Source organism: Diuraphis noxia, unplaced genomic scaffold, assembly GCF_037042655.1.
Source record: "Diuraphis noxia isolate RWA-SAM2 unplaced genomic scaffold, SU_Dnox_SAM2 contig0003, whole genome shotgun sequence".
Lineage (NCBI taxonomy): Eukaryota > Metazoa > Arthropoda > Insecta > Hemiptera > Aphididae > Diuraphis > Diuraphis noxia.
The window spans coordinates 18,452,785-18,479,578 of NW_028301713.1; the positions used below are offsets into that span (position 1 = coordinate 18,452,785).

Consider the following 26,794-nt stretch of genomic DNA (forward strand, 5'->3'; position numbering starts at 1 on the left):
TATCCTACAATTATCACCACCCACTTCAGATTTCTATTTCCACTTTCGGAATAATCGAAATAAAGAGATTGAAATAAATCAACTTATTGGCCGATTGGATACTGTTTACGAGTACCTATATCATATAATTCAGTCTTTGGTATAATAATAATAGTCTGTTCTCTCGACCCGTAAACGATGACAATGGCATTTCAATTTCTTTTCTGCACGGCGTTTATATTGTCTCTGTATACAGCCTATATTGTAGTGTAAGTGTAATACAGTAAATAACAGACATAATAATATTGTATCAGATTTATGATTTAATATTTTCATTTTTCTAAATTTCTTCTCCTCCCCAAGAAATTGAACACTGCAAAATGACTTTATCGAACAGAAAACTTAATCAAACGTCGGAGGCCTCGCTTAATTAACCTCGCTTGATTGTTAAATATTGGGAAGTATCCATACCTACGATTTGGCCCACAAAACGATTGACCGTCTACCCCACCCCCCTCCACAATGATGTTGCACTGCTTATATACCGGCTATAGGTCCACAGAAAAACCGTATGCAAATAGATACGCAGATACGCGTCACACTCACCTATATTATTATTATGATAGTGTCGAGTCCGTTTCGGTGCAACTAACGGAATTTTCTGACCTACACCTGCTGCAGCACATTTTCATATTGCGTCACTCGGACGGTAGTGCAGCGTGTTCGGTGTAACAAGATTTTCTTTTATGCATATATATTATAAATTACTATAATATAATATATATTATATGTAGTTTTCGTTTTTTTTTTTTTTTTTATAGAACAAGGTCTCTTCAATCGATAAATATAATATTATTATTATTAGCATAATATGCTGCTGCAGTAGTTCTCCATTACAATAATGAATAATTGTATGCAAAGTGTACGCCGAAAATCCGCGTGGCCAAGACGATAATTAACCAATTCACACAATAGTCCGCGAGTGTCGGGTAATCAGTTTAAAAAAAAAACTACAAATAAATAAATGACAAAAAAAGGCGATAATCGGTGACCTTACATATACACGCATAAATCGATTACACAACATATAACTATAGTATTCGCAAGTATATTGGCTAGTTCAGGCTACTTATAAACTATTCATACTGTTTATATACATATGTATATGTATAGGAACGAGCATATAATATTGCGTTGATATTTCGATAGATAATAATAATTGAATTTTGAACGAGTAATTATAATTATATTTTAAGTTATGATGACTGCAGGATTGGAGTGGCATGCACACCGTGCAGGTAGAGATTTTTATACGTACCAACCCCGCAAAATATTCGCTCATTACTTGAGCACTTATCAACATTTATTATTATTTTTCTATAAACACAGGTAAAATATATTAAAATTAAAATTGCATGCATCGAAATGAACCCGAAAATTATTCTACTTCGAAATAATAGAAATTAAAATTGTAAAATGTCGTTATTAAAAATAATTGAAAGCTTAAATAATTATAATAGTTAGATAGATTTTTTTTTTTTAAATAATGCCGTTTTGAATCCATAAAATATTTTCAAAACAATTTGTAGTTTTTGAAATATTGAATGTTCTTCAAAAAATAAATCACCTTTTATGCTCTGAAAATTGAATAGTGATGTAAATGCACTTTTAATTTGTAAATTAATTTTTATATTAACAAATCAAAAGCCACAAGACTTTAACTATATAAAAAAACTGAATATCAGTTATATAGCAACAGCACAAAATTCAATAAAACAAAAATATCGTTGATTATAATTTTAATTATTTCACCAATTAAATAACTGCGCTCTTCGTGACTTTGTATTAGAAGACAAACATTAAAAATATTGTTCTATAGGAACACAAATTTAAAAAAAATATATATATTACTTAATTAAAACACACCACCACTCACCAGTCTTCGTGTGTAATTAAAACATAATTATTGCTCGTTATTAATATTTGAAAATAATTTGTATTATTTTTTCGAATCCAAACCAAGTGCGCGTGAATTGAAAATTAAAAAAAAAAACTCAAAGTAAAATTCAAATAAAAATATATTTGGGCCAGTAGGTATGCTGTGGGTAGGTGTCGAATGGGTCACTATAGTGGTGTGATGAATATTTTAATTTTAATTTAATGATATATAATCATTGTACACGAATGATATCTGAGCGGAGATGGTCAACTTGCACTACTAAATATATTTCATAATAATATGATTTATTGCTATTAAACTAATTTATTTTTCCTATGTCATTAGTGATACAGTAGATTGAATTAATTTTTGCCGAATACATTGAAATTGAAAATGACACAGCATGTGTATATTACCTGCTATAACATGTAATAATATTACATTAAAATTGTCAACAAGTACCCACTAATAATATTTTTTAAATATACAACGATATAATTAAAATTGCTATTCTTTGTTTAAATATCTGATTTTGTCAATAAAATTTTTTTATGAATTTCTAGCTTAAAATAATTTGCGAATTTTCGTGATTTTTACGTATGTTGTCAAAATTAAAATTTGAATGATTGTAAAAAAAATTGTGACTATATTATATTTATTTTATTTTTCAACTGCTATAGTAAATATATGTAGGAGCCCTGTATTAAATTTTCAAATCTTGGATATAAAAGGAAAAGATTTTATGAATTTCTAGCGTAAAATAATTTGAACATTGCCGTAATTTTTACGTATTTAGTCAAAATTTGAACTTTAAATGCTTATAAAAAAAAATCGTGCTTATGTGTTTTTAATATTTTTCAACTGCTATTGTAACATTATGTTAAGAACCTTTTATTAAATATTCAAGCTTTTCTGCCAAACAAATACATTTTTATCGATATTTATAGAAAAAGAAACCAAAAAAGTTGAAAAATTAAAATGTCCGTAAACAGCTCAAAACAAATTTAAATATTTTGAAAATTTTATCAAATATAGAAAATGCCTATATAAACATTCAGTCAAAATTTCAATTATCTGCGGTCATTTGTTTTAGAGTTTCACCAAAATAAGAAAATCGCTAAAAGTGAAAATCCAATGTTGTAAAAATTTAAATTTCAAATGCTCATAAAAATTTTATTTGAATTTCCGGTGGACTTTTTATTTTTTCAACTGCTATTGTAACAATATGTTAAGAGCCTTGTATTAAATTTTCAAGCTTTTCTGCCCAACTAACCCAAATAAATTTTTATCAATATTATATTAATTTTAAAAAAACTAATAATGATCGACAATTTCAAATGCCTATGAATAATTCAACTTAAGTCGAAAATTTTTGAAAATGCATGGTGGATAGAATATACTTAAATTAACATTTGGTGAAAATTTCATGTATCTATGGTCATTTGTTTTAAAGTTGCATCAAAAACCAAAATCGATTTTGTCGAAAAATGAGTGTGCGTAAAATTTCCCGTTTATTCCTTAATTTTTAGTTTGTTTTTCTCAATTATTTTGAAAATTATTAATTTTGACCTCCCAAAGTACCAACAAGATTCATTTTCTGATCGAACGAGGTACTGAAGTCAAAAATCGAAGCATTTTTACTGCCCCAAAACGTGATGACAAAGACAAAAAAAAAACACACATCATGGTAAAATCGCTCCGCTCAGAATCTAAAAAAAAACTGTTTTTATATATTTGTAAGATTTTTTGGTTACCATTTTTTCGTCTATGATTATCCTATTTCTACGGTTTAATATAATTTTTAATTTTAGTTAGTTATAATACTAGTTTCTTATATTATAATATTTATTAATCATCAATCATTTTTTGCAATCACCAATCAGCTGATGAATAAAACGATTTAATGCGGTAGCCATAGATTATATTATATAATATAATATGATTATTGCTTTTGGAGCGTTCTTCTATGTCGAAATCCATATTTTCGGGTAACCTCTGTACAGATATTATGTATTCAATTATTTTAATTAGAATTCCCCGAAATCATGTTTTTGGATTTGTTATTTATATTTTTTTTTGAGTCACCAATTAATAACTGCTTTTATTGATACAAAATCGAAATTACACGTCATGCTAATATTCAATTGACACACAATTTAATAACTACTTACAATATATTGTAAACATCAAATGCAATTATTTTGAATTGTATAAGTATTGATTTATTCGTAATCATTTTCAGCTAATTTTATCCACAATGGGAATTTCAAAACAGAAGAAAAAGAAGGAAAAGATTGAACCCGCGGTAAGTCCACTTTAAGTTAGTTAATAATTTTACAACTATTGAACATTTATTTTATTTTCAATTAATTAATAATCTCACGCGTTCGATTGAAAATCTATAAGTTGTTGAGTAAAAAATGTACTCTTTAGTTTATAACATTATGTTGTCATTGTGTAGCCTAACGCACTTAAGTAAAATGAGCAAATACTATTATGGTGACCAATATCGATATACTGTTTAGGTATTTGTGGTTATTATTATCTGTCTGTAATAACCATATAGTACCATTATAGTACTTAAATGTCAATATTACAAATGTGTTTACATTAAGAAAATATGAAGTATACGTACATTGATTTTAAAAAGTTTGTCAAAGGCGTAAAATGTGATTACCTGCATAATATTCGTAGCAAGTATCATTTTTCAGGTGTAAATATTTACCTAGTAAAATGTGCCCATATTATATCTAATTTAATTGACCTTGAATTCATCCCTTATTTTAATCGTACATTTATTGGTGTAAAAACCAAACGTAACCGTTAACCATTATGACATTAGCGATATCGAAAGCGCCACCATTTTGGTATTCGGACATCCGAACATTTCCTTTTCATCGTGCCTTTTCTCCAGACAAGGATAATATTTTCCACAACCGCAAAGTTAAAAATGTTCGACTATAAAATTTGTCTGCTCATCGTGGTTTTTCACGGTTCAACGGATATTACAATAAGTCTGGTAGAAGATCTCGAAAACGCGTGTAATATATATTATTATATAGTTTATTATCATATTGTCATTCAAATTATTTCAATAAAAAATTGTCTACACATCGATATATAATTGATATATTGAATTGTTGCAATATAATTGTCCATGATAGGTATAGGCATATAATATGATAAATAATATTAAAAAATATGCTTATTCTCATTAGGATACGTCTTATTGGCTATGATTTTCAGTGGTCTATTTGAGTTTATTTTGGTTATGATGGTGTTTAAAACTGGTTCAAACTTGTAATTTTGCAATTAATAATATAGTAATAATAATGGAATTTAACTTGAATATAATTACAGTTTCCGTTAAACAGTGAACAATTAAGAGCAAATGCCCCTGTTACCCCTCCCCCCTACCGCCACACCCACCACCACACAAATACACCACTGATGATGTTTTTCGTATAACGCGTATACCTACACACAGCTAAGTAAGGACAATTAATTTTTTCGTGTCACGATTCAAGAGCATGGATATTGGCAATCGCTATACTTGCCAGAGACCTCCTCCCAAACGAATAATATTATACAATACCTACTCACGTATTTATATTGTACTGAGATTATAATGTGTTTTTTTTATTTTTTTATTGCACTTTGTTCACCTGCAGCGTACATTCAGCTAACCATAAAATATCATATACCTACATGCGTAGGTGTACCGAAATAAATCATAATATATTTTTACGAAAATGGCATTCGTGTCCGACGTAATGCTCCTTATGACGTAGGTACATAAAGTTGGGGTTGAAGTTGAGATTGTAACAAATAAAGTGTATACGAGGTGTTATGTGATATGTTATAATATAATAAATGTTAGCGACAGATACCTTTGAAGACGACATAATAACAATAATAATATGACGAATTATTATTTTTATTTCTAAATCAATTGAAAAACACTAGTAATACTCATCTTCACGCGATGATAAGCATTTCGTCCGGGCGAATTTATTTCTGATACAAACACTATGAATTTTATTGCAATAATAATTATAAACATCGATTCTTTTTTTTCATATATGTATATATATACCATATACGCCCCGTAACAACGATCGTTGATATACGTCTGTGAAAATATGTCAACAGTCAACTATATGTATATATTTAGGTTTTAAGTTAACATTTCACTATACACAAACCTACAATGGAAACGTAGTCACGAATAATACAACAAATTTTACAATAAATGATAATTCTTCAGTAAATCGAATTGACATGATGCTGTAAAATTAAACGCATTTGTGTTTTGTGAGGTAGATACTAACAAGACGAACTCTCAACTTGAAAGTATATATATATATATATATATATATATATATATATGCTGTAAATAACAAGAAATAATACTGTTGTTGTAATAATAATAATAATTATACGATAAATGCGTTTACGTAGGTTATTCGTAATTCCTCTTTACAACTACAAAAAAAAAAAAAACCACCAACCTATTCTTCTTTTCTACCTTTGTGTCGGTAAACGCGTTTTATCATGCGCCAATAATGTTGGTTTTCTTTTATATTTAACGATTTAAATTGTATACGTATATTATTTCATACTAAAGTAAACTTAAATATTATACAATGAAAAATTAAATTAAAATAAAAGTAGATTTAAAAAACCTTCTTCACTAAGTTCAGACAAGACTATTCTTAAAACAAATCGTTATTACTATACGACCATTAGTTTTATTGTAGATTTATCAACTTTGAAAATTAAAAACCAGTGGGTGTAAATTGGTTTTATGATTTGAGTGGGAAAGAACAGTCAACCAAAAAAAGCGGGTGAGTACCTACAGTATAATGTACAGTATATTATATGATGTATAGTATATTTACAAGTGAGTCGCTGGCGTTTACGAAAAACGATCCTGACGGTTCGTCGGACTAGGACATTTTATATTATTGTTATTATTACTAATGGTCAATGGAGTTGGTGGGTTGAATTAATATTATTCGAAAATTACCATATTTGTGTATATTAATACATTAGGTATACTTTAAAAGTGCACACGAATAATATTTTTAAATGACAAAAATATAACTAAAATCGTACTATATAGGTTATTTTAATATGTGTTTTCGTTCAAAATTGAACTTGAAAAAACTACCTATACAAAAAACTGTGTTTATATATTTTTAGATTTTTCGGTTACAAAGTGAACTATTTGCGTTGAACCTCATTTTAAATTTTCAATTCTTAGCTATAAAATTGGCCGTTTTATAAACGCTTAACTAATAAATAACTTGTAAATTGTGTACCAAATTGTATCTAATTTTCAAATCGTAAATTTTAAACGAAAATCTTTTATTTTCGTGGTTTTTATGTATTTTGTCAAAATTTGAAATTCAGTTGATACTTTCATTAAAAAAAAAAAATTATTATTATATCAGTTCACTGTTACTTAAATTATTATCAGTTACATTTTGGCGTATTTATCACTATAATATTAATGATCACTAATGGACTAATGTACATACTAGTTAGCAAATTCATCTTACTATTTAAATGTCCTTATAAATTAATAATCATGTTCAAATTGTTAAAAATGTACCATTGTAAATATCAACAGATGTAGATAGCCAAAGCTAGGAACATTTTATGTTATCTTAATAAAAAAAAAAATTAATAAAAAAAATTACGCATTGACTTAAGCTCAACTTCATTTTAAATTTCCACTAACAATAACTTACTAGGAGCCAGGAGCCTTGTATTAAAATTTCAAGCTTCCTACTGGAAATTTTAAATGTTGACCTCCTAAATGGGTCAGCTAGATTCACATTCTCCTCGTAAATGATATACCAAAATCGAAAATCGGAGCATTACTTCGACTACATAATATCATGTACACACAGACACAAATAATCAAACTGTGTAAATGTATAATTTAATTATTAAATATAATGTAATGATAATATGATATTATGTGTTTATTACTATACGTAGATTATAGAATATGTATATAAAATTAGTTTAAATTCTTTACACTATGTCCATAAAGGATTAATTCCAACAAGACGGAAACAATTGGAATGATTTTCATTAAAATATCAAAATCCATATTGGCTACAATTTTTATAATCAAATCATAATGCGGCGATAGGAAAAGTGAATAATTATTTATCGGATACACTCTGATAATATTGTTTTGCGTGACGTCCGCATAATGTCTAGTGATTAAAAAATCGGAAATGTATCGTTTCCCAATAAAAGTGCACAACATTACCCTGTGCGTTTGAGACGAAAATCAAATCCATTGCGGTAGGCATATTTTTAATTTCAACGATCTCATCGCAAACCATCGCATAATATTATTTTACTTTCTCATTTCTAACGGACCACTATATTGTCACAATTTTACTAACAATAATTAGCAAAATCATCTTTTAACAACGTATATATAACATCGCAGGTACATCATATTATTATTATCGTTCCGATGACTGAACCTGTGAACACGGTATTATTTGAATTAATCGCGTTTGGTCCAGCCAGGCTTACGACGATTATTCTCTGGAATGGCGCGTATACCTTTTTCCTTTATTACAAAATTTTCACACACACAATAATAATTTAATTTTGAAAAATGTCTTCATTTGATTGACAATATATTATATTATTATTTGTTATTATGTTGGCGTTTAGCGTCGTCACTCGTCATATATCATAATTATTATTCATTATGATAAATATTTATTTATAAAAGATTCAAATGTGCTCATTGCGTTTTGACTTATTTGATGAGTGCACATTTTTATGTGTAGATATAATAATAACAGGCACGTCAAATATAATTTGAACTAAATTTCAGATTTTATAATTGCGTTTATTATACAGTAGGTACGTAATAGCTTAAACAATAATGATTATTTTATGAAATTATAACTTTCGTGAGCAATTCCCATGCGCATATATCATTTAAATATTATTTGATTTTTATACCGCAATGCTTGTGCACAATTTAATAACATACTTATGTCTATATACTCCACTTATGGAAACAATCCAAATGTTAAAGAGAATCTAATGAATCAAAATACAATACGTATTAATGTATTATATAATGTCTCTGAATCCTCTATAATATGGTACTTATCAATTTGCTTAATCACTTCAAACCGTTACATATATTTTGTTGTCGCCTGACTTGGGCACAAAGCTTTTTAAAACAACTCACATTGCATGGCCATTAATATAAAATTATTATTATAAATAATTTCAATTTTTTTTTTCATTTCGAGTAGCTTTATGCAATATATAATATATTCATTTTACCAGATTGTAGCATAAACCAGAGTAAATGTGTCACTGAACACATTAAAGAACAAAAATATTTTCCTTTTTGTAAATGATGGACTCCGATACTAATATTTCACTTATCAATATCATCTCTTATTTTTATTTAGTAACTTAACATTTTTGTTTTTGGTCTCTGCGATGCGTATTTCAGAAAAATTGAAAATTTTTGTTAGTAATCGTTTTAAGCTACCCATATAGGTATAGTCAAATGTCAATTATCAGTAACTGACGACAGCTGACAATACTATCAAGCTTATTTCTTAATATAATTATTATACAGGTAAATATTTTGAGAAACGTTCTTTAGGATAAAACTAACAGTGGACATAATTTGTATAGATCAGTGCTTTATGAACTTTTAGCATACCTACTTAATAAGTAGAACTTATATTAAATTCAATAAAATATACAGTTCTAGCCATTTTTTTCAGAGTATTTATCTCAAATATTTATAAATTTCATTTTAACAATTAATTGTTCATAACATATTAACAACATTTCTAATATTATTATCCTCATTCATTTGAAAATTAATCAACATTTAATTAATCATTTGAATAGTTTTAAACTACGAAAGCAAAAAGAAAAATTAATTAATCTGTTTTTGATGTGCAAAATAAAAATGCATTGATATTGTAAGTCTAAAAAGATTTTATCTGCCGTAAATACCCATTAAATGTTATAAGATGTTATACATTATAAGTGATTGCGTAAAATTGTAGTCATGTTAATGGTTATAAATTATTTTTCAATTTGACTAAACAAATAACTGTTTGGTATTTTTTACACAATAATTTTAAGTATAAAAGTGTATTAGGTACATCGGAGATTTTTACAATATATTGCGGTTTTGGTTACACAAATTACCTACATTCATGTTTGTTTTGTGACACAATTATAAAGTTTTCAAATAGTTAACAGCTCTGAGGTACCTATATGTTAATTTACATTACTTCCTTAATGTCGCAGTATAAATAAACATTATAAACACAAATTCTATGTATACTACATTTATAGGCAATCATTATTAGCTTTAAATTATTTAAAACTATTTAGTGTAAATTAAATTGCACTGAACCAAATGATGAATAATAATATGTAGGTATTGTGTATGTTCCAAAACGGAAACTAATCTATGTAGAATTAAGACCATCAATTTTGAGCAGGAAATACACTTTGAGTGACTGAAATACCGATGAAACGTTTAAAAAAAAAATTACATAACTAGATATCGATTAAAAATAATGTAAAGGACTGTAAATTAGTTTCCGTTTTAGAGATATTACATAAGCCATAAAGTCTGAACTATAATTTCTTAAAATGTCATAAATTGAAATGTATTATTAATATAGGATAATATATGTTTTGGCAGTGCTATAGAAAATAGTATATTAATAACCACAGATTAAATAATTAAATACTATGGTGAAAGAGTTTTGATATAAAGGTGACTTTTAAAGGAATTTTTAAAATTAAAACGTTTTTTCTGCAAAATGTTATTTAAAAATAATAAGTTTTAAATTTGGTTTAAGTTGATTTAAATGAAATAACGCACATTATATAACTCTTGATTGAATTCATAAGATTTTAAGTACTTATCTAAAATCAAAATAAACTTAGCTATTTTATGGAACTGATCCCTACATAATATCTGTCTAATTATTTTAATAATATTCGAAGTGCAACGTATTTTTAACTTAATTTTTCTACTGCAGATAGAACAAAACGTGATTTTCGATTTGAAAATTGAAAATCCAAGCCGTTACCTAGTTAACTCAATATATTGTTATGAGTTGTAAAGATATATTATTCACCTACAACTTTTGAATTAGTTTTGTTGTGTTGTCGAACTCACAATGCACATAAAATGTTTTATATTAAGTCGGTTACGTGTGAGAAAATATAAATAAAATATTTTAAGAATAACAATAAATTGAAAGATATATAATACAATAAAATAAAACCCACATAGTGCCCCATTGCTTTCATCGACTGTAATACTAAATTAAATAAATAAAAAGGACCTGCACACAGTAATAATAATGTATATAGATATAAGTCGTCTGACTTAAGGTGAACGCTATAAAATCAAAGTAATTTTTCTTTACCGGAACAACCGCTACCGGTTCAACGTGATTTTCTTTATACAGAATATAAATCAAAAATTGTTTTTTTAGCAATTCCTTTCCATCCATACGTTCAATTTTCTAGATTTATTCAAATAGTTTTAGAATAATTGATATTTGTTTATGTACAATACTGGTAGTGGTGGTATGCATAGCATTGTTAATTTTTTTCGAATAAACTTCACGACACGAAAATATCGTAAATGTCGAACATAACACAAAATTGACAAACATCGCCAAACAATTTAACTTGTACAAAATAAATTCAGCATGATATTATGAACAAAAAACGAATTGTAATAGTGAGGTGCGTGGACGCAGTTTGGATGGAAAAATTTAACGCCTTTCCGTAACAATATTTTACTCAGAATCTACTCGTACACAATAATTATTATTTGAACGAAAGTGTGTACATTTTGTCGTTTTGGTCGACGATTTTTAAATGATAGACATAAAACTGAAAAGAAATCCTAATCCGACTCAACGACCTGTGAACACAATTACAGATGAAGAATCGCCGATAATATAACGACTTCAGATATTATAATTTTCTCTCAGAGTTAAATTGTACACCAATATTAATAATATCTATTATACTTGTGTTGTATCGAAAACGTCGATATCACGATTATCTCAGTTTGCATTTGCACAAATTCTGCAATATCCTTTTGCACTTTATTTATACATTTCAAATTTGTAAACTAACGTTTTCACAATCGTAAATTAAATAAACCTTGATAATAATATATATATTGTAATCGCATAGATAGTAAAAAATCTAAACTCGAGAATAATTATCAATAACACTGCAATTTTCATCCGTTACTATCGTTTGCTCAATTCTCACTTAGACAGTCAAATAATTAGTCATACACCTCGCGTGTCATTATACATATATATAATATAATGACGTTTATCGTATGCCTAATGCTCACAATATCAAACAACAAATTAAGGCGATACCAAGATGTTTCAACTGAAATGTTTTTTTTAAACCAATTTCGACACAGCGCCAAGTCATGGCGGATGTATAGGTCTTATAAACCATATTGTACTTGCCTGCTCTATATAATAAGAAGCATACTACTTGCGTCCGAAATTATTAGGTATCAGTAGGTGAGTTGCGTTCCGCAAAAAAAGATTCAAAAAGGGTCATAGTCATATATACTAGCCGATATTTATTTTCGTCCACAAAGGTTTTGCGCGATGTTTTATTTTTGTAACTTCTGTCGTTGAACCCTAATAACTTATACGCGGTCAACAGACGTTTGCAAATAATTACACGTACGTTAAACGGAAAACAGTAATTTCTTTTGAGCGTGTGAATTATATGAAATAATTAGCGAAAGTTTCTCAAGACTTATGTAAACGGATAACAACGCGTCCTGCGAGAAATGTATGTATATATTATGTATATGTCGTCCGCGAAAAACACGTACATATTATGTATAGGTATGGAATGTGTATATACAAGCCAGTTTTAGAGGATCACCGGCGGAAAACTTATAAAATAGTGTATTTTGTTGCTTCAACGACGAAGGCGACGTTTCGGAGGGACTTATTATACAAGCGAATTCAGCATTTGATTTTTATTTGTTCCAAAACAAAACTCACCTTGTGAATGCACCATTTGCTGTAAGATGGCAAGCTGCAGAGTGTATATTATGTCGACCGGTCTTAGCATGATTCGGGGAAAAACTCGCGAGGTATTAAGACGTAGACGAAAGATTCGGTACGCCCGAATTTCTCCCCGATCGGTCGAAACGATGTGTTTACCTGGCGGTATGTGGTAACCGCATTTTAAAAACGCACATATAGATACAGAACTGTAATTAAACCGACAGATAATTAATACGAGCGAATCAAACGCAAACAACGCCGTCGGTCCGCTCGGTAATCGGTACGATTGATTTGTATAATTGTTGTTAACTTATATTTATTTGTTTTTTTTGGCAAACGGCCACCACTATTTGTTTACGACTAAACCGCTAAAAAACCGTTAAGTTCCTCGGTGGCAGATCGGCGACAGCCGCCACCACCACCACTTTCACCTTCACGCTCGCGACGTGCGGCAGAAAGCGAAAAACCAAGACGTAAGGTTCAATGTCGTTGTCATAATGATTGCCCCCTCCCCCCCAATCTCCCCCATAAATTAACACGGGCTTAACCGTATAGTTTTACATTTTGGAAGTAGTCATTTTGATAGATATATTAATCCGTAAATCGCTATCCGGATGGTATAAGTACCTAAATTATGCGTTACGTTATATAGGTATGCGTTCTGTCTGCAGATCTAATTGCAGCGATTAATTGCAGTTTTTGAGACAGTATTACGCTATAATATCACAATAATTCCATCGATCTATTCAAATACAAAAAAATATACATACATATTTATTGTTATATAAACAGTAAAATTCGTAGTAATGTTCGAAATAATATATGCAATGTGCATAAATCTGCAAAGTATTTATTCGAATTTTGTACCACGTTTTATAAATCCTAATTATAATAAATAATACTTTAAGTTTATAACCTGCTACCTTCACACACACAATCGATAGCACACTAAAACATTTATTAAGTTGCATATTGTATATCATGTCGTAAGAGTTGTTGAATATCATGAACACTATGCAGACTGTCCACCTGTAGTAAATTTTATAACATTTCGTAAAATGTCTAAAATAATAATCATAATTATAAATTGTAAACTGTTCGACAAGTTTCCGATAAATTTATTTCAGGGGTAACAAAATGACCTATCCATATCCGGTGACAAAAATAAGTTTTATTATTAAAAAAAAATATTTATGTTGCGTATGCGCATACTACAAGAGTTAAAAATTTGAAATTTTATTATAATATGTATTACTTCAGTCTTCAGTATCTCCTAGCTGTAGCAGCAAACAGTTGTATTTCAATCTGAGATTATCGGGCTGATATATCTAGTAGTACCAGTGCCGTCGTTAGGTTTTGCGAGACCCTGGCAAAATCTTTAAAACTGACCACAATCACGTTTAATAAATTGTTGTGTACTAATCAATTCAAATTAAATTTTATACTTTTATTTTTACATGCGAATTAAATATTTAAGAATTATTTTCTAAAAACTATTAAATATTTTTAGCTTGCACTGTTTAGTAACTAATATTACTAATATTATTGATTTTATTACAATTAAATATCATAATATTATTAATATTATTATTATAACAAATATTGTTTAATAAATTATTATATTAAAATTTAAAAATATTAAACTATTACAGCTTACGAAAAATATGGTTAAAAGAGCGAGGCCCCGGCAAATCGGACATTTGCCGGGTTCACGCGACGGCGCTGAGTAGTACAATATTAAGACGGGACACACTGTAGTTTATCTATTGGACTACGAAAAGGAAAATTGTTCCTATTTTTATTGCCCTGGTTTCTTTATCGAAATGCAAATGGAATAAGACAGTGAAACAACTTGTAGTTAAAAGAAACACCCAGTAGTGACACTTTTTACACTCGTTTTACACAAAGATCCACGCAATAATAGTTAAGTTATATTATATACACAGATAAGTAATATAAATAATTGTCGAGTTCGGCATAATAGTAATTTTCTTATTTTTAACTTTCTCTTAATCTTTAGTCGTCTGTATACTAGTGTTAATTTTAAGTTATTGGTCTATAATGAAATCAATTATTCTATTCAAAATTTAACGTTAAAACAATCTGTAATTTCTTCCTATTGGCGTGTACCGTGGTATAAACAGTAAATAGGTAATAATTCGTTTTGATAAATGACGCAGAATTCAGTATATATTTTAAATCATTACCCACTGCAATTTTATTGATGCCAACACTCGAACCGTGCAATAGAAAATTGTTATAAAACAATCTACGAACTATTTACTTCATAGGTATAAAATTATTGTTGGTAAAATAATTTTACCGTCTAAATAATTTTAAATTCAAACTATTTATTATGTTATTATGTCTACCGAACTTGCTATGTAGTGCATTTAATTAAATGATCAAAATTCATTAAAAATGCACATACGTTTTCCCACGGGCTAATAAAACAAAACATAATCATTCGTTCGAATTCACATTGTGTTGCGTATAAAATATATGCATAATGGTTATAATCGTGGTTTTATTGTTCACAATTTTTAATGCTTGAATTACGACATTAACCCCTCCGTATGCAGAGTGATTCACCTCATTCGCTCCATTTTTACTCTTTAACAATGAATTTTGGAGTTTTGGAATATATACCTACTATGTACATTTAAATACCTTATTTTCATATACTTGAAAATATTTTACTATTTCAAGAGTTTTCATGGCAGAAGACTAAGTAGTGATAGATACTTATAACTTCTGTTTTTCAAATGAAAAACCATTTTTTATCGTAAATTATTAAGAAGATTTTTTTTTTTGTAAACGTTGACAAATCTAAAATAAAACTCGAAATTCGAATGGATATAATTTATTAGTTATTTAAATATTTGTACTAAAAAAAAAAACAGTCCTAAAAAATGGAGTTTACAAAAAATATAAAATAAATCCAAGGATTTATTGTACTTAGATTATTTTACTAATTATAATTATAAATGTTAATAAATAAATATTAATTGCTAAGATTTTTAATTGTTATTGCGTCCGTATATTTATTAAATTATAAAATATAAATCCATGATCATATTCCGCGAACCTTTTTATTCTTAAAAAATTAAAAATAACTCAAAAACTATATATGTTCAAATTTCGATTTTGATCATTTTCAGAAAAATTATGCATTTAGTAATTTACAATTAAAAAAATAGGGGTTCTCATTTGAAAAACAGAAGTTGTTATTTCCACAGAACACTCCTTCAATAGTACAAACAATTTCAAGAATTTTAAAATATGGGCAATATGGCCCTTATAAGTTTATTTAAAAAATCAGATTTCGAATAAATGCATTTTTGAAGAAAAAATGTATGATCAACTATCATGCTTGGTGGATCACCCTTGAAAAGTAATTTTATTTTTGCTCTTAAATACATTTATTTTCGTCACACGCGTAGACGTAGGTCTATATAGATCGAAATTCCAATTCTAGTCTTTAATATTGATAACTGTGATCAACCTCTGAAGGATTTTTTGGTTTTACAAAATTGTCGCGTACCGGGTGAATCATATAAATCAACGTACGATCATTATCTGTCAACTCGTCCCAATGCTCGTCGATATATTATACTGTATATAATAATAATAATAATAATGAAAAATCATAACACTGTTACGTGACTTGATGGCTGAAACTAACACGATAAGTCGATAACACGCGAAAAATATTAACCTTGAATCAAACAAATAGGTACACGTTTCGCTCTTGACCGACAAAACGCATTATCATAATGATATTATTGCCAATCGGTAGTTAAAAACCGTGATAGTAGATGAATCCAAAATAACTAAAACATTTGAAATCGATTTTTTTCTCTATATTTGCAATATTTGCGAATTCACTCTACATAATATAATATATATTATATCGTGTAATTTATTTAGCATTAATAGTATAGCCCGTATTATTATAATATAAACTAGGTACCTACATATATTTAAATAGTATACATTCAGAGCCTGATTTACAAATTTTGGGGCCGGGGATTTAAATAAAAAGAGGCCTCATATACATTTATTAATATTATAATAATATATAAAACTAGCAAAACTTTTGGGGCCACTCCAAATTGTGGCCGGGTAACTAGTCACCCTGGTACCCCCCTAAATCAGGCACTGTATACATTACACCTATACAATATGCTTCTATAGATTTAAAAATACATAATATATATTTTAACTGGTCACATGAAATGCAATTATCTTGATTTATATTTATATGGGCTCGGATACAGTTATTAAAATCGGTGAGATGAGTATTAGGTTAGCTTTGTTAAGAACAACTGTACGTTACTATTTAAGAACGTGTTAAACTCAACAACAGTCATTAGTCATTAGTGCATTCACAAATTAAATTAGTTCACGACATAATTTGTATGTCATGCAGCTACATTGTATAGGATGGTGGCTGGTATGTAGATTGTAGGTATAATAGGCTCAAACCACTTAACGTATACATAACACGAACTAATCACTATTTTATTTTTTACGTATCTATTCTATATACCTGTTATACATATGCAAGATATATTTAATGCATCAGGTACCAAAATCCAGCTGTCCACCACATACACTTTTTCATCTTTTAGAATTGATTGATAATTTTGTAAAACTGTACCTACAATTAAAATATAAAGATACATTGAAAAAAAACTCATTAAACTGTATAGTATACCTACACTTTAGGTCTTTGGTTGATGACACTCAAGGGTCCTAGAACTTTAAGAATACTTATTGGTTAAAATAAATAAATTATACTTACATATTATTGAAAAAAAAAATACATTTAGTTCAATTTAGTCGAGTAAAGATAATTATTATCACGTTACTCAATAATATATTTTTTAAATCCAATAACCCGTCACATTTAAAAATAATATTTTTTTTACAATCTTAAAAACTGTTTCATATTATTTCTAAGCACTTGGTATAAATAAAATATAAGTTTGTATCTAAATTCTAAAATATATTATTTTTTAAAAATACATAGTACAACGAGCTCTAATGTAAATTATATCATTAGCCTTAATACCAAACAAGATGTTTATATTTCAACTTTAAAACAGCTAGTTTGGTTATTTATCTACAAACATCAAACATAGATAAATGTTTAAGAACATTTATGTGATATTTAATACATATAATTCTCTTTGTGTATCGAAACCCATACTTAGCAATTCAAATAGAAAATTCAAATTATAACGTTGGAATGCTTATAAAATAAAAAGGTATCTTCATAAAAAAAAACTGTTTTGAAATGCTATCTACAGATAATTAAATGCGTAAATGAGGATAAAGAATCAAGTTAAATAAAAAAAAGCGGGTAAGTCGTAGATGTCGCTCTGCTGTACAGTAGGTTACAAGTGGGTTACTGTAATGGATGGAATTAAATTCGAATCCAATGATATGATATCATTGTATACGAAAAACGATTCTGAGCGAAGACGGTTTATCTGTCTAGGATATAATATTATAGATTATTAAAAATTTTTAAATCTTAGATTTAAAAAGACAAATTTTTATAAATTTCTAGTTTAAAATAATTTGCGAATTATTGTGATTTTCGTGATTTTTACATATTTTGTCAAAATTCAAACTTTGAATGCATGTAAAAAAAAATTGTGCCAATATATTTCTTTTATTTTTCACCTGCTATTGTAAAAATATGTTAGGAGCCTTGTATTCAATTTTCAAACCTTAGATCTAAAAAGAAAAACTTTTATGAATTTCTATCTAAGATAATTTGAACATTGCCGTAATTTTTACTTTAAATGTTTATAAAAAAAAATCGTGCCTAAGTATTTTTAATATTTTTTAACTGCTATTGTTGAAATGTGTTAGAAGCTTTGTATTCAAATTCTCAAGATTTTCTACCTAAAAAATAAATTTTTATTGATTTTAATAATTAAAAAAAAAAACTAATAATGATTGAAAATTGCATATACCTATGAATAGTTCAACATAAGTCAAAAATTTTTGAAAATTTCATAGCGGATAGAATATACTTATAAAAACATTCGGTGAAAATTTCATGTATCAATGGTCATTTGTTTTAATGTTACATCAAAAACCAAAATCGATTTTGTCAAAAAATTAGTGTGCGTAAAATTTCCCGTTTTTCTCTTAATTTTTAGTTTGTTTTTCTCGATTATTTAGAAAAGTATTAAGAATTTTTCACTTTTGACCTCCCAAAGTACCAAGTACCAACTAGATTCAGTTTCTGATCAAACGAGGTACTGAAGTCAAAAATCGAAGCACTTTTATAGCCCCAAAACGTGATGACAGATACAAAAAAAAACACATACACATCATGGTAAAATCAATACATTCATCGCTCCGCTCAAAATCTTAAACCATTAGGTATATGTGCTTGTATCAGAAAAGTAAATATTTTATAAGTTTTACATTTTAATTTTTGATTTGATTGATAAAAATCAAAAATTCGAAAATGATATAATTATGATATATTCTCAGTGACGTAGTAAACGAGTCGTTTCATAATACGTCATATGGATAGGTACCTATAATATTTTATAGAATGAATTTCAAAACTTTATTCCCAAATATCAGTCACAATAATAACCAGGCCCGGCAAATTACCATTATAATGTAATTGCTGCAGTATTATTATTATTTAGGAACTATGTAATATTATCGTGCGCCTGTGACGCTTATATATATATATATATATAGGTATAGGTACAGTATAGTTATACCAAACCGTCGGTTATTGTAGATTTCGAATCATTATAATAATATCGATTGATATATTATTATTATTATTAGACGTGTCAATATCATATAATTACACGTGATATATATATTATATAATTATTTGACCCGATGGGATATATTATGTATATAGATTATATTAATGTGCGTATCCATTGCAGATATATATAACGAGCACAATTTCGGTTCTTTTCTTCGTTTGATGTACGTATCAGAATAGTTCGTTTGTGTGTATGGGTACATAATAATACTATATAATACGCTATACCTATGTATACAGAGTGCATTGTGCGACTATTGGGCGGACGCCGTATAATAGCCACAAGGTCGGGCAGCAAATTGTGTGGCGACCAATAATGATAATAGTAATAATCAGGTCGATGGAGTGCTGCTGCAGTCATTTAATAATTATATATTATAATATTATAGTAACAGTATACATTATATATATACCGTCGTCCGTCACCCGTCCTTAATGGCACGTATTGTTGTCGCCGACCATAACGAAAATGCGTAATCGCGGGGGAAAATAATAGAAGAGTGCATAATATAGAAATTACGGTGTAATCGGGTTTGTGCACAAGTATACTAAGCCGCAGTGGCGTACGTAGTATTTTCCAACGGCGTGGATGGAGGTGCTTGAAAATAAAAAATCGTCCAACGGTCCTCGGATTGTTGATAACATTATCAGTTCAATAGTAGTTAATATTTATACATATTATAGACTATTGTTGCAATAATTAGGTAAGCACACGATTTAAGATTATACTTTTCTAAATCATAGGGATAAATATAAAAACAAATATATAATAATAAATAATATGGTCAATGGGGGGGGGGGGGCTTCAACCCGTTATAGCTCCACTCCTGCGTACGCCACTTATACTAAATGTATTTTTTTTTCAATAATTTGTAATATGGTATGCCGTGTCCATAGACCATAATAGGTGCCACTAGGTGGAGGTTGGGGAGCTTAGCTCTCCAAATGTATCGAAGGGTAATAATTCACGAAAAATGTTTTCTCTGATTGGTTCCTAAATTTAGTGAATGTTAAATGTTTAGCGATTTGTTTTACCGTTTGAGGAGTGTTTCGCACCAACTTATTTTTTCTGCATATTATGAGTGTACCGATATTTTTTTATTAAAAATCATTAAGCTTATTTTGTGTTTATAAATTTAAATAATCAAAAATATATGGTCCTTCGGCATATTTCAAAATTTGAATAATCAATAAATACATTATTAAAGAATAAAAGAAAAAATTATCTTTTATTGTTTGTTGTTCCATGATGCTTATTATTTTCGACGGAGGTTAAGGAGGTTCACTTCTGGCATTATTTGATTTTGTCCCTGCGTGTAAAATTGGAATTGAAATTATTTTTTCAGAGAGACGGTGCGACGTATACACAGACCACGAACGGCCATCCGGTGATTTTGATGCCGGAAAACGTGGGACCTTCGAAATCCTGTTCCGGACAGGCGCAGGACTTCCGGAAACCCCGGAGACGTCGCCACCTCACGGCGTTGCGTCGTCACCGAACTTCGTTCGACCTGACCAATCAAGTGATCGTTTTCTTCGAACCGGGCGGAAGCGGAAGATGCGAAGTGATTGGTGGCAGTGGCACAACTGATGGCGACGAAGAGTCTGCAACGGGACGCGTCGAACGCGCCGTGGACGCTAACCGCAAGGGCAGGCCAAAGGGGTCGAAGAACAAGTGTCCGTCGATTTCTTCGTCGTCATCGCTTTCCGGCTCGTTCAACTACCGCTGCGAGAAGAGGTCGCTGACGTACAAGTTCGCTGGCCCAGTAAAGTGCAAGTCGTGCGATCGGACGTTCGACGGCGACCCTGTGGTCCACTGTCAGGAGTACCACAGGTCCGTGTGTCCCATATGCGGCCGCACGTACCGGCCACCGTTGACCACTCACATCAAGTCGCACGGGACCCGGCACGTGTTGCTGACCGTTTCGTGTTACGAGTGTTGCGTGTGCAAGGAGAAGTTCGGCAACGCGCCGACCATGGCCGAACACTTGCGGACCGAACACCAAGATTATGTCGCCGCCGCCTCTGCGTGTTCGCTGTGCACCGACTCCGCCGCAGCGTTCGAGACCGTCGAAGCAGCCGCCGACCACCTGGTGAACACGCACTGCCCGCGTAAGAAGTTCAGCCACCCTACCGTGTACCGGTGCCGGGTGTGTCTGGCAGGGTTCAAGAGCCAGATCAACGTGTTGCGGCACGCGTGCAACAAGATCAAGTCGCCGCATTGCGCGCAGTGCGGCAAGACGTTCCCGTCCAAGATGCGGTACGCGTTCCACCTGCAGTTCCACGAGCACCCGAAGTGGGCGACCATGCACTTGCACTGCGACATATGCCTGGCCGAGTTCGACGACGAGTACCAGCTGTACGATCACATCCGGTTCCGACACGAGCTGCACGACAAGGCGGTGTGCGAGGTGTGCGGCCGGACGTTCAAGTCGTCCATGGGCCTGAACATCCACCGTCGGTATCACAACGGGTCACGGGACTTTGCGTGCGAGTCGTGCGACAAGTCGTTTTTAAACAAGTCAACGCTCCGGGAACACGAGATCTCGCACATGGACGTTAAGCCGTTTCAGTGTCACATATGCGGCCAGTACCTGAGTCGCGCGTCCAGGCTCCGGTCGCACGTCAAGACTCACCGGGCCGCCGAGTCAACCGATCAGTTGTGCTACAGCTGCGGTCAGTGCGGTTACGTGGCGCCAAACCCGACAGCGATCGCCGAACACTCCGGCAAACAGCACTGTGAAGAAACTGCAGACTCGATGGCGAACGAATGCTACGCACTGCAACTGTCGTCAGTGGTCAAGTGCGAGTACTGCGACTCGACGTATCTGACGTCGGTGCACCTGAACAACCACCGTGAAGCGGCGCACGCGGGCGGAGGGGCCGGCGGCAACGCCGAGCCATTCATCTGCGTGGTGTGTTCTTCCGCGTTCAGCACGTACTCCAGGCTGACCACGCACAAGCTGACGCACGGAATCAACATGGAGTCCACCTGCGGCGCGCCCGTCCAGCAGCAGCAGCAACCCGACCACCAGGACGATTGGGTGCAGCCCGACTCGCAGGACGATTCGAAGTCGGATCGGTTTGAAATACCGCAGTTTTTCTCCTGCGAGTACTGCTCCAAGAAGTGCTTGCACTACACGTACTTTTGCCTCCACCGGCGGCTCAAACACCCACCTGGCGTGCAGACGCACACTTGCGATAGGTGCTCGGTGGACTTTAAGACGTCCTGGAGACTGTCGTACCACAGAAAAACCGTACACGGGCAACCGGCGGGCGAGAAACCGGCCGAGAAGTACAACTGCACCGTGTGCTCCCGACAGTTCGTCAAGATCGGCGCGCTCAACTTGCACAAGACCCGCACGCACATCGACGTTATCGGCAACGTGTGCAAGTACCTGTGCCATTTGTGTGGCAAGTTTTTCAGCTCCGAGTTTTCGCTCAAAGCGCACGTTAAGACGCACGACTTTGGCGCTGGCGGTGTACTCGCACCAGTACAGATGCCGATACCAGGTGGCTGCAGTGTCGACGTCGACAACCTAGGTGACTGCTCCGAACCGGCCGTGACGGCACCGTCGCAGCAGACCGTGCAAGCGCGGTTGAAGCACCAGCGCCGCACAAACCGGAAACCGACATCCACCTCTACGGCCGCTGTCCGTTTGACAACGCGGGTCAAGAAATTGTGTCCGTACTGTTCACAGACGATCGACGACGGGGCGGCATTCATCGAGCACGTAAAAGGTCATATCCGGTACTGCAGGCCTGTGTTGCCGGCGGGCACCATTTGTAAACTGTGCGACACGAGTTTCATAGACACTGTCCAACTAAAGTACCATCTGGACGATCACGTGAAAGCGAACCAAGCTCTCCTTTGCCATGCCTGCTACTCACCGTTCCTGTCGTTGGCCGCGCATGCCGCGCACGTGGCCACGGAATGTTCGTCTTTGACGATGCTGGTCGATACCGGTATCGCGCCCAAGATGAAGTTTGACGGCCCGCCCACCGCGCCCCCTAACGTGCAGTTCGTCGACTCATCCGCCGCTCCACCCGACGTGAAGTTTGTCGGCCTTCCCGCCTCCCGGGAGTTCGACGCCCGTCCGCTGATCGTCGACTGTTCGGAGATATTCGGCAACAGTGAGGGCGTCACCGACGATAGATCATCACCGAAGATATCGGCCGAGTCGTGGATCGCGCCAAACGCCGACGACAACAACAGATCACTGGAATTGTCCGTGCTCGACGAGCTCCTGTCCATCATTTCTACGCCTCGATCGTTGTCCAATCTGGATTCGATCGACTACCAACCACCGGACGACGTGTCGTTTGACGCGATTTTCAACGGCATCTGCCCCGTGGATTAACATTTAAGATAAGGAACTATGCTGTTCGCGATATAGGTAACCTGCTGCCTGCGACCGCATGACGATTTTTTGTTTTTCGACATTCACTGCTCGTTTTCCTGTTCCCGCTGCATGTCTGCGTTATTTATTTTTGTATACCCTCCTTTTTTTTTTTTTTTACTTTTTACAAGGAGGTTTTTCGAAAAACGCATTTATTTATTTTTTCTATCAACCATCAAAGAGCAAACGATATTATACATGGTACCTATATCCTTTTAATGTTATTATTATTATTATTTTTTTTTTTTTTTTGTTACCAACGTTTGTGTGTTATTATGATTACTAGTTTTTGAATTTTATTTTTGTCTCAATGTCATATTATGTTACGTAATATGTACATAGTAGTGTTACGATTCGCACAAGCACATTATTATATATTGTCCGTAAAAATTAATTACAAATTAAAATAAATAACAACGATTGTTCAGTGTATTTTATAACCTTTTTTGTCATTACAGTTATTATACATTATTACTCGCATACAATAAGCGTGTATTTATTCGTTCAAAAATGTTCAACATTTATTTGGTGAAATTAATTAATACATCATATATATACGTATACTCACCTACCTATACGGATTATAAAAAAAAAACAAATTTCTGACGAAATCCAATTTTATAACCAACTACACATAATAATTGTTGTGTTTGTTATAAAATGTAGATATACATTTGTGTTTCGAAGTTAATGATACCTAATAACCCCACATTCATTACTATCACAATTATTATTTTTATTCATAGAAATTAGTGGATATTATAGTATACTATTTGTGTATAAGAGAGTACCATTACGGTACACAAAGTATTTATCTCGCACACGGATACAATATGTGTGTATACCTATGATATATAAATGGGTAGGTAGTGGGCGAATTTGTATTTATTTACTTGCACAACAACTTTGGCACACGTAATTTAGCCATTGTCATAGGCGCCGTGCGGGTACCTATACTTATATAATATTATATTATATATATATAAGAGTATATATGTGCAGCTGGTTGGTCACGGCCAATTTTAAAAATATAACTCTGTTGTTTATTTAAATTTCAAATCTTGGCAGCGAAAGTGTATGCGTACAATTTTAAAATCAAGAATGCCACAGTACCTATACTTATATATATATATATATATATATTGACATAATATTAACGTCAACCGAAGTGTGTGTTCGTAGCTACAACAGCAGTGATTTATGAACGATATAGGTACCAACCCGTAAAATATATAAATTAATATCCAGCGACACGGTAGTGTCGCGAGCTAAGTAAAAAAAAAAGGAAGGCGAAGCACTCGACCGTGTATATATACAGAAACCTAAACATTCCCATTTAATACGTGTTAATATTTTGGTATTCTTTATTAAAGGCTGTAGGTCTAATAAATGAACCAAATAGTTAGAATGAGATATCAATCGATCGAGAAAATCATAGGCTACGTGCTTTTATAATTTTAAATAGAATCGGTTGAATAGTATTTTAGTTATGATCAAAAAACTGTGGATATTTAAGTGATCATTTTATATTACTTTCGCCGCCGGCTGCCGTATTAAACGCGTCATGTTGACGGGACGAGTGAGAGGATTTTTGCGACGGCGGCGTGTGTCTCCCACTACTATTGCTTCCCCCCACCGCTAGACACATACAACATACTAACACGCGAACATGGTCCACAATCGCTTATCAGTTATCGGTATCGGTGCATTCTGTTTTCGTAATTTGAAATTTCGTTCTTTCGTCTCGCGTCCTGCGTACGAGCTTGTTGTCGGCGTTATTGTCTCGTGTCCATAATATTATTATTCAATGCACGTGGTATCACCAAACCTAACCGTATCGACTATCTATCATTTTCCATTGAGCATTTTATTGTTAAATAATATATAGTCGTTATAATAATAATTATTATTATAACAGTCTTTATTATAATTTATAATACTTTATTGTGACTGTCTTCATATTTGTGTCGAATTGTGTCTACATTAAAAATGGTAACTTAACTCCAAAAGGCGCGAGATATGAGGAAAAAAAATATCAGGAGTCTACTCAATCTAAAATCGTAGTTGAAAGTTATAATAGTACTACTATTAAACAGTGCAGTATTAACACGGTACATGAAGTACCACTAAAAAGAAAGAATCCAAAATCCAAACAGTTATTTCCATTTTATTAAATATTGAAAAATGTACCAATAGATCAATTGGTAAATTAAAAATGCCTCTGGTTCAAGGTAGGTGTACTGCAGATAGAGTATTAAAATGGGTACTGAAGTATAGGAAACAAAATGTACTTTTGTACAGAACGATATGTTTAAACATCTTAAAAAAATTATAAATAAGACATTACATCATAATAATGGAAAAAAAATAAAAAATATCTTGACCCTAATAAAAACTAATGATATCTCAACAAAAACACTACGTCAACTCCGTGTAAAAAAACACTAAGTAAAAAAAAAAAATATATAAATGCAATAAAATGTGTGATATAAGGTGGAATCTAAGTAAATAGTTTAATGAATAAAATGTATGTATAAATAATTAATTCAAA

General features: G+C 31.9%; 2 protein-coding genes across 5 annotated transcripts in view; one reads left to right on the plus strand and one right to left on the minus strand.

Moving 5' to 3' along the window:
* Positions 1-13,394, minus strand: part of LOC107171890 (basic phospholipase A2 pseudexin A chain) — a 27,703-nt gene extending 14,309 nt beyond the window's left edge. For all 3 annotated transcript variants that reach the window (XM_089223996.1, XM_089223997.1, XM_089223995.1), the window contains exon 1: positions 13,021-13,394. In XM_089223996.1, the coding sequence (XP_089080122.1) occupies positions 13,021-13,090 (70 nt within the window). In that variant the 5' untranslated portion in view covers positions 13,091-13,394. The remainder of the gene's footprint in view (positions 1-13,020) is intronic.
* On the plus strand, positions 4,041-24,613 carry LOC149056911 (uncharacterized). 2 transcript variants are annotated; one of them, XM_089223993.1, is made up of 2 exons: positions 4,041-4,223; positions 21,190-24,613. In XM_089223993.1, exons 1-2 carry the CDS (start codon positions 4,176-4,178, stop codon positions 24,202-24,204), a joined length of 3,063 nt encoding a protein of 1,020 aa, XP_089080119.1. In that variant the 5' UTR covers positions 4,041-4,175; the 3' UTR covers positions 24,205-24,613. The 2 variants fall into 2 exon arrangements, with proteins under 2 accessions (XP_089080119.1, XP_089080120.1); XM_089223994.1 differs by lacking the exon at positions 4,041-4,223 and adding an exon at positions 20,411-20,547.
* The last annotated feature ends 2,181 nt before the right edge of the window (positions 24,614-26,794 follow it).

Coding starts and splice junctions, on each gene's coding strand:
- LOC149056911 (XM_089223993.1), top strand. CDS start 4,176: ATGGGAATTTCAAAACAGAAGAAAAAGAAGGAAAAGATTGAACCCGCG. Junction 4,224..21,189: donor AGGAAAAGATTGAACCCGCG/GTAAGTCCACTT, acceptor TTATTTTTTCAG/AGAGACGGTGCGACGTATAC.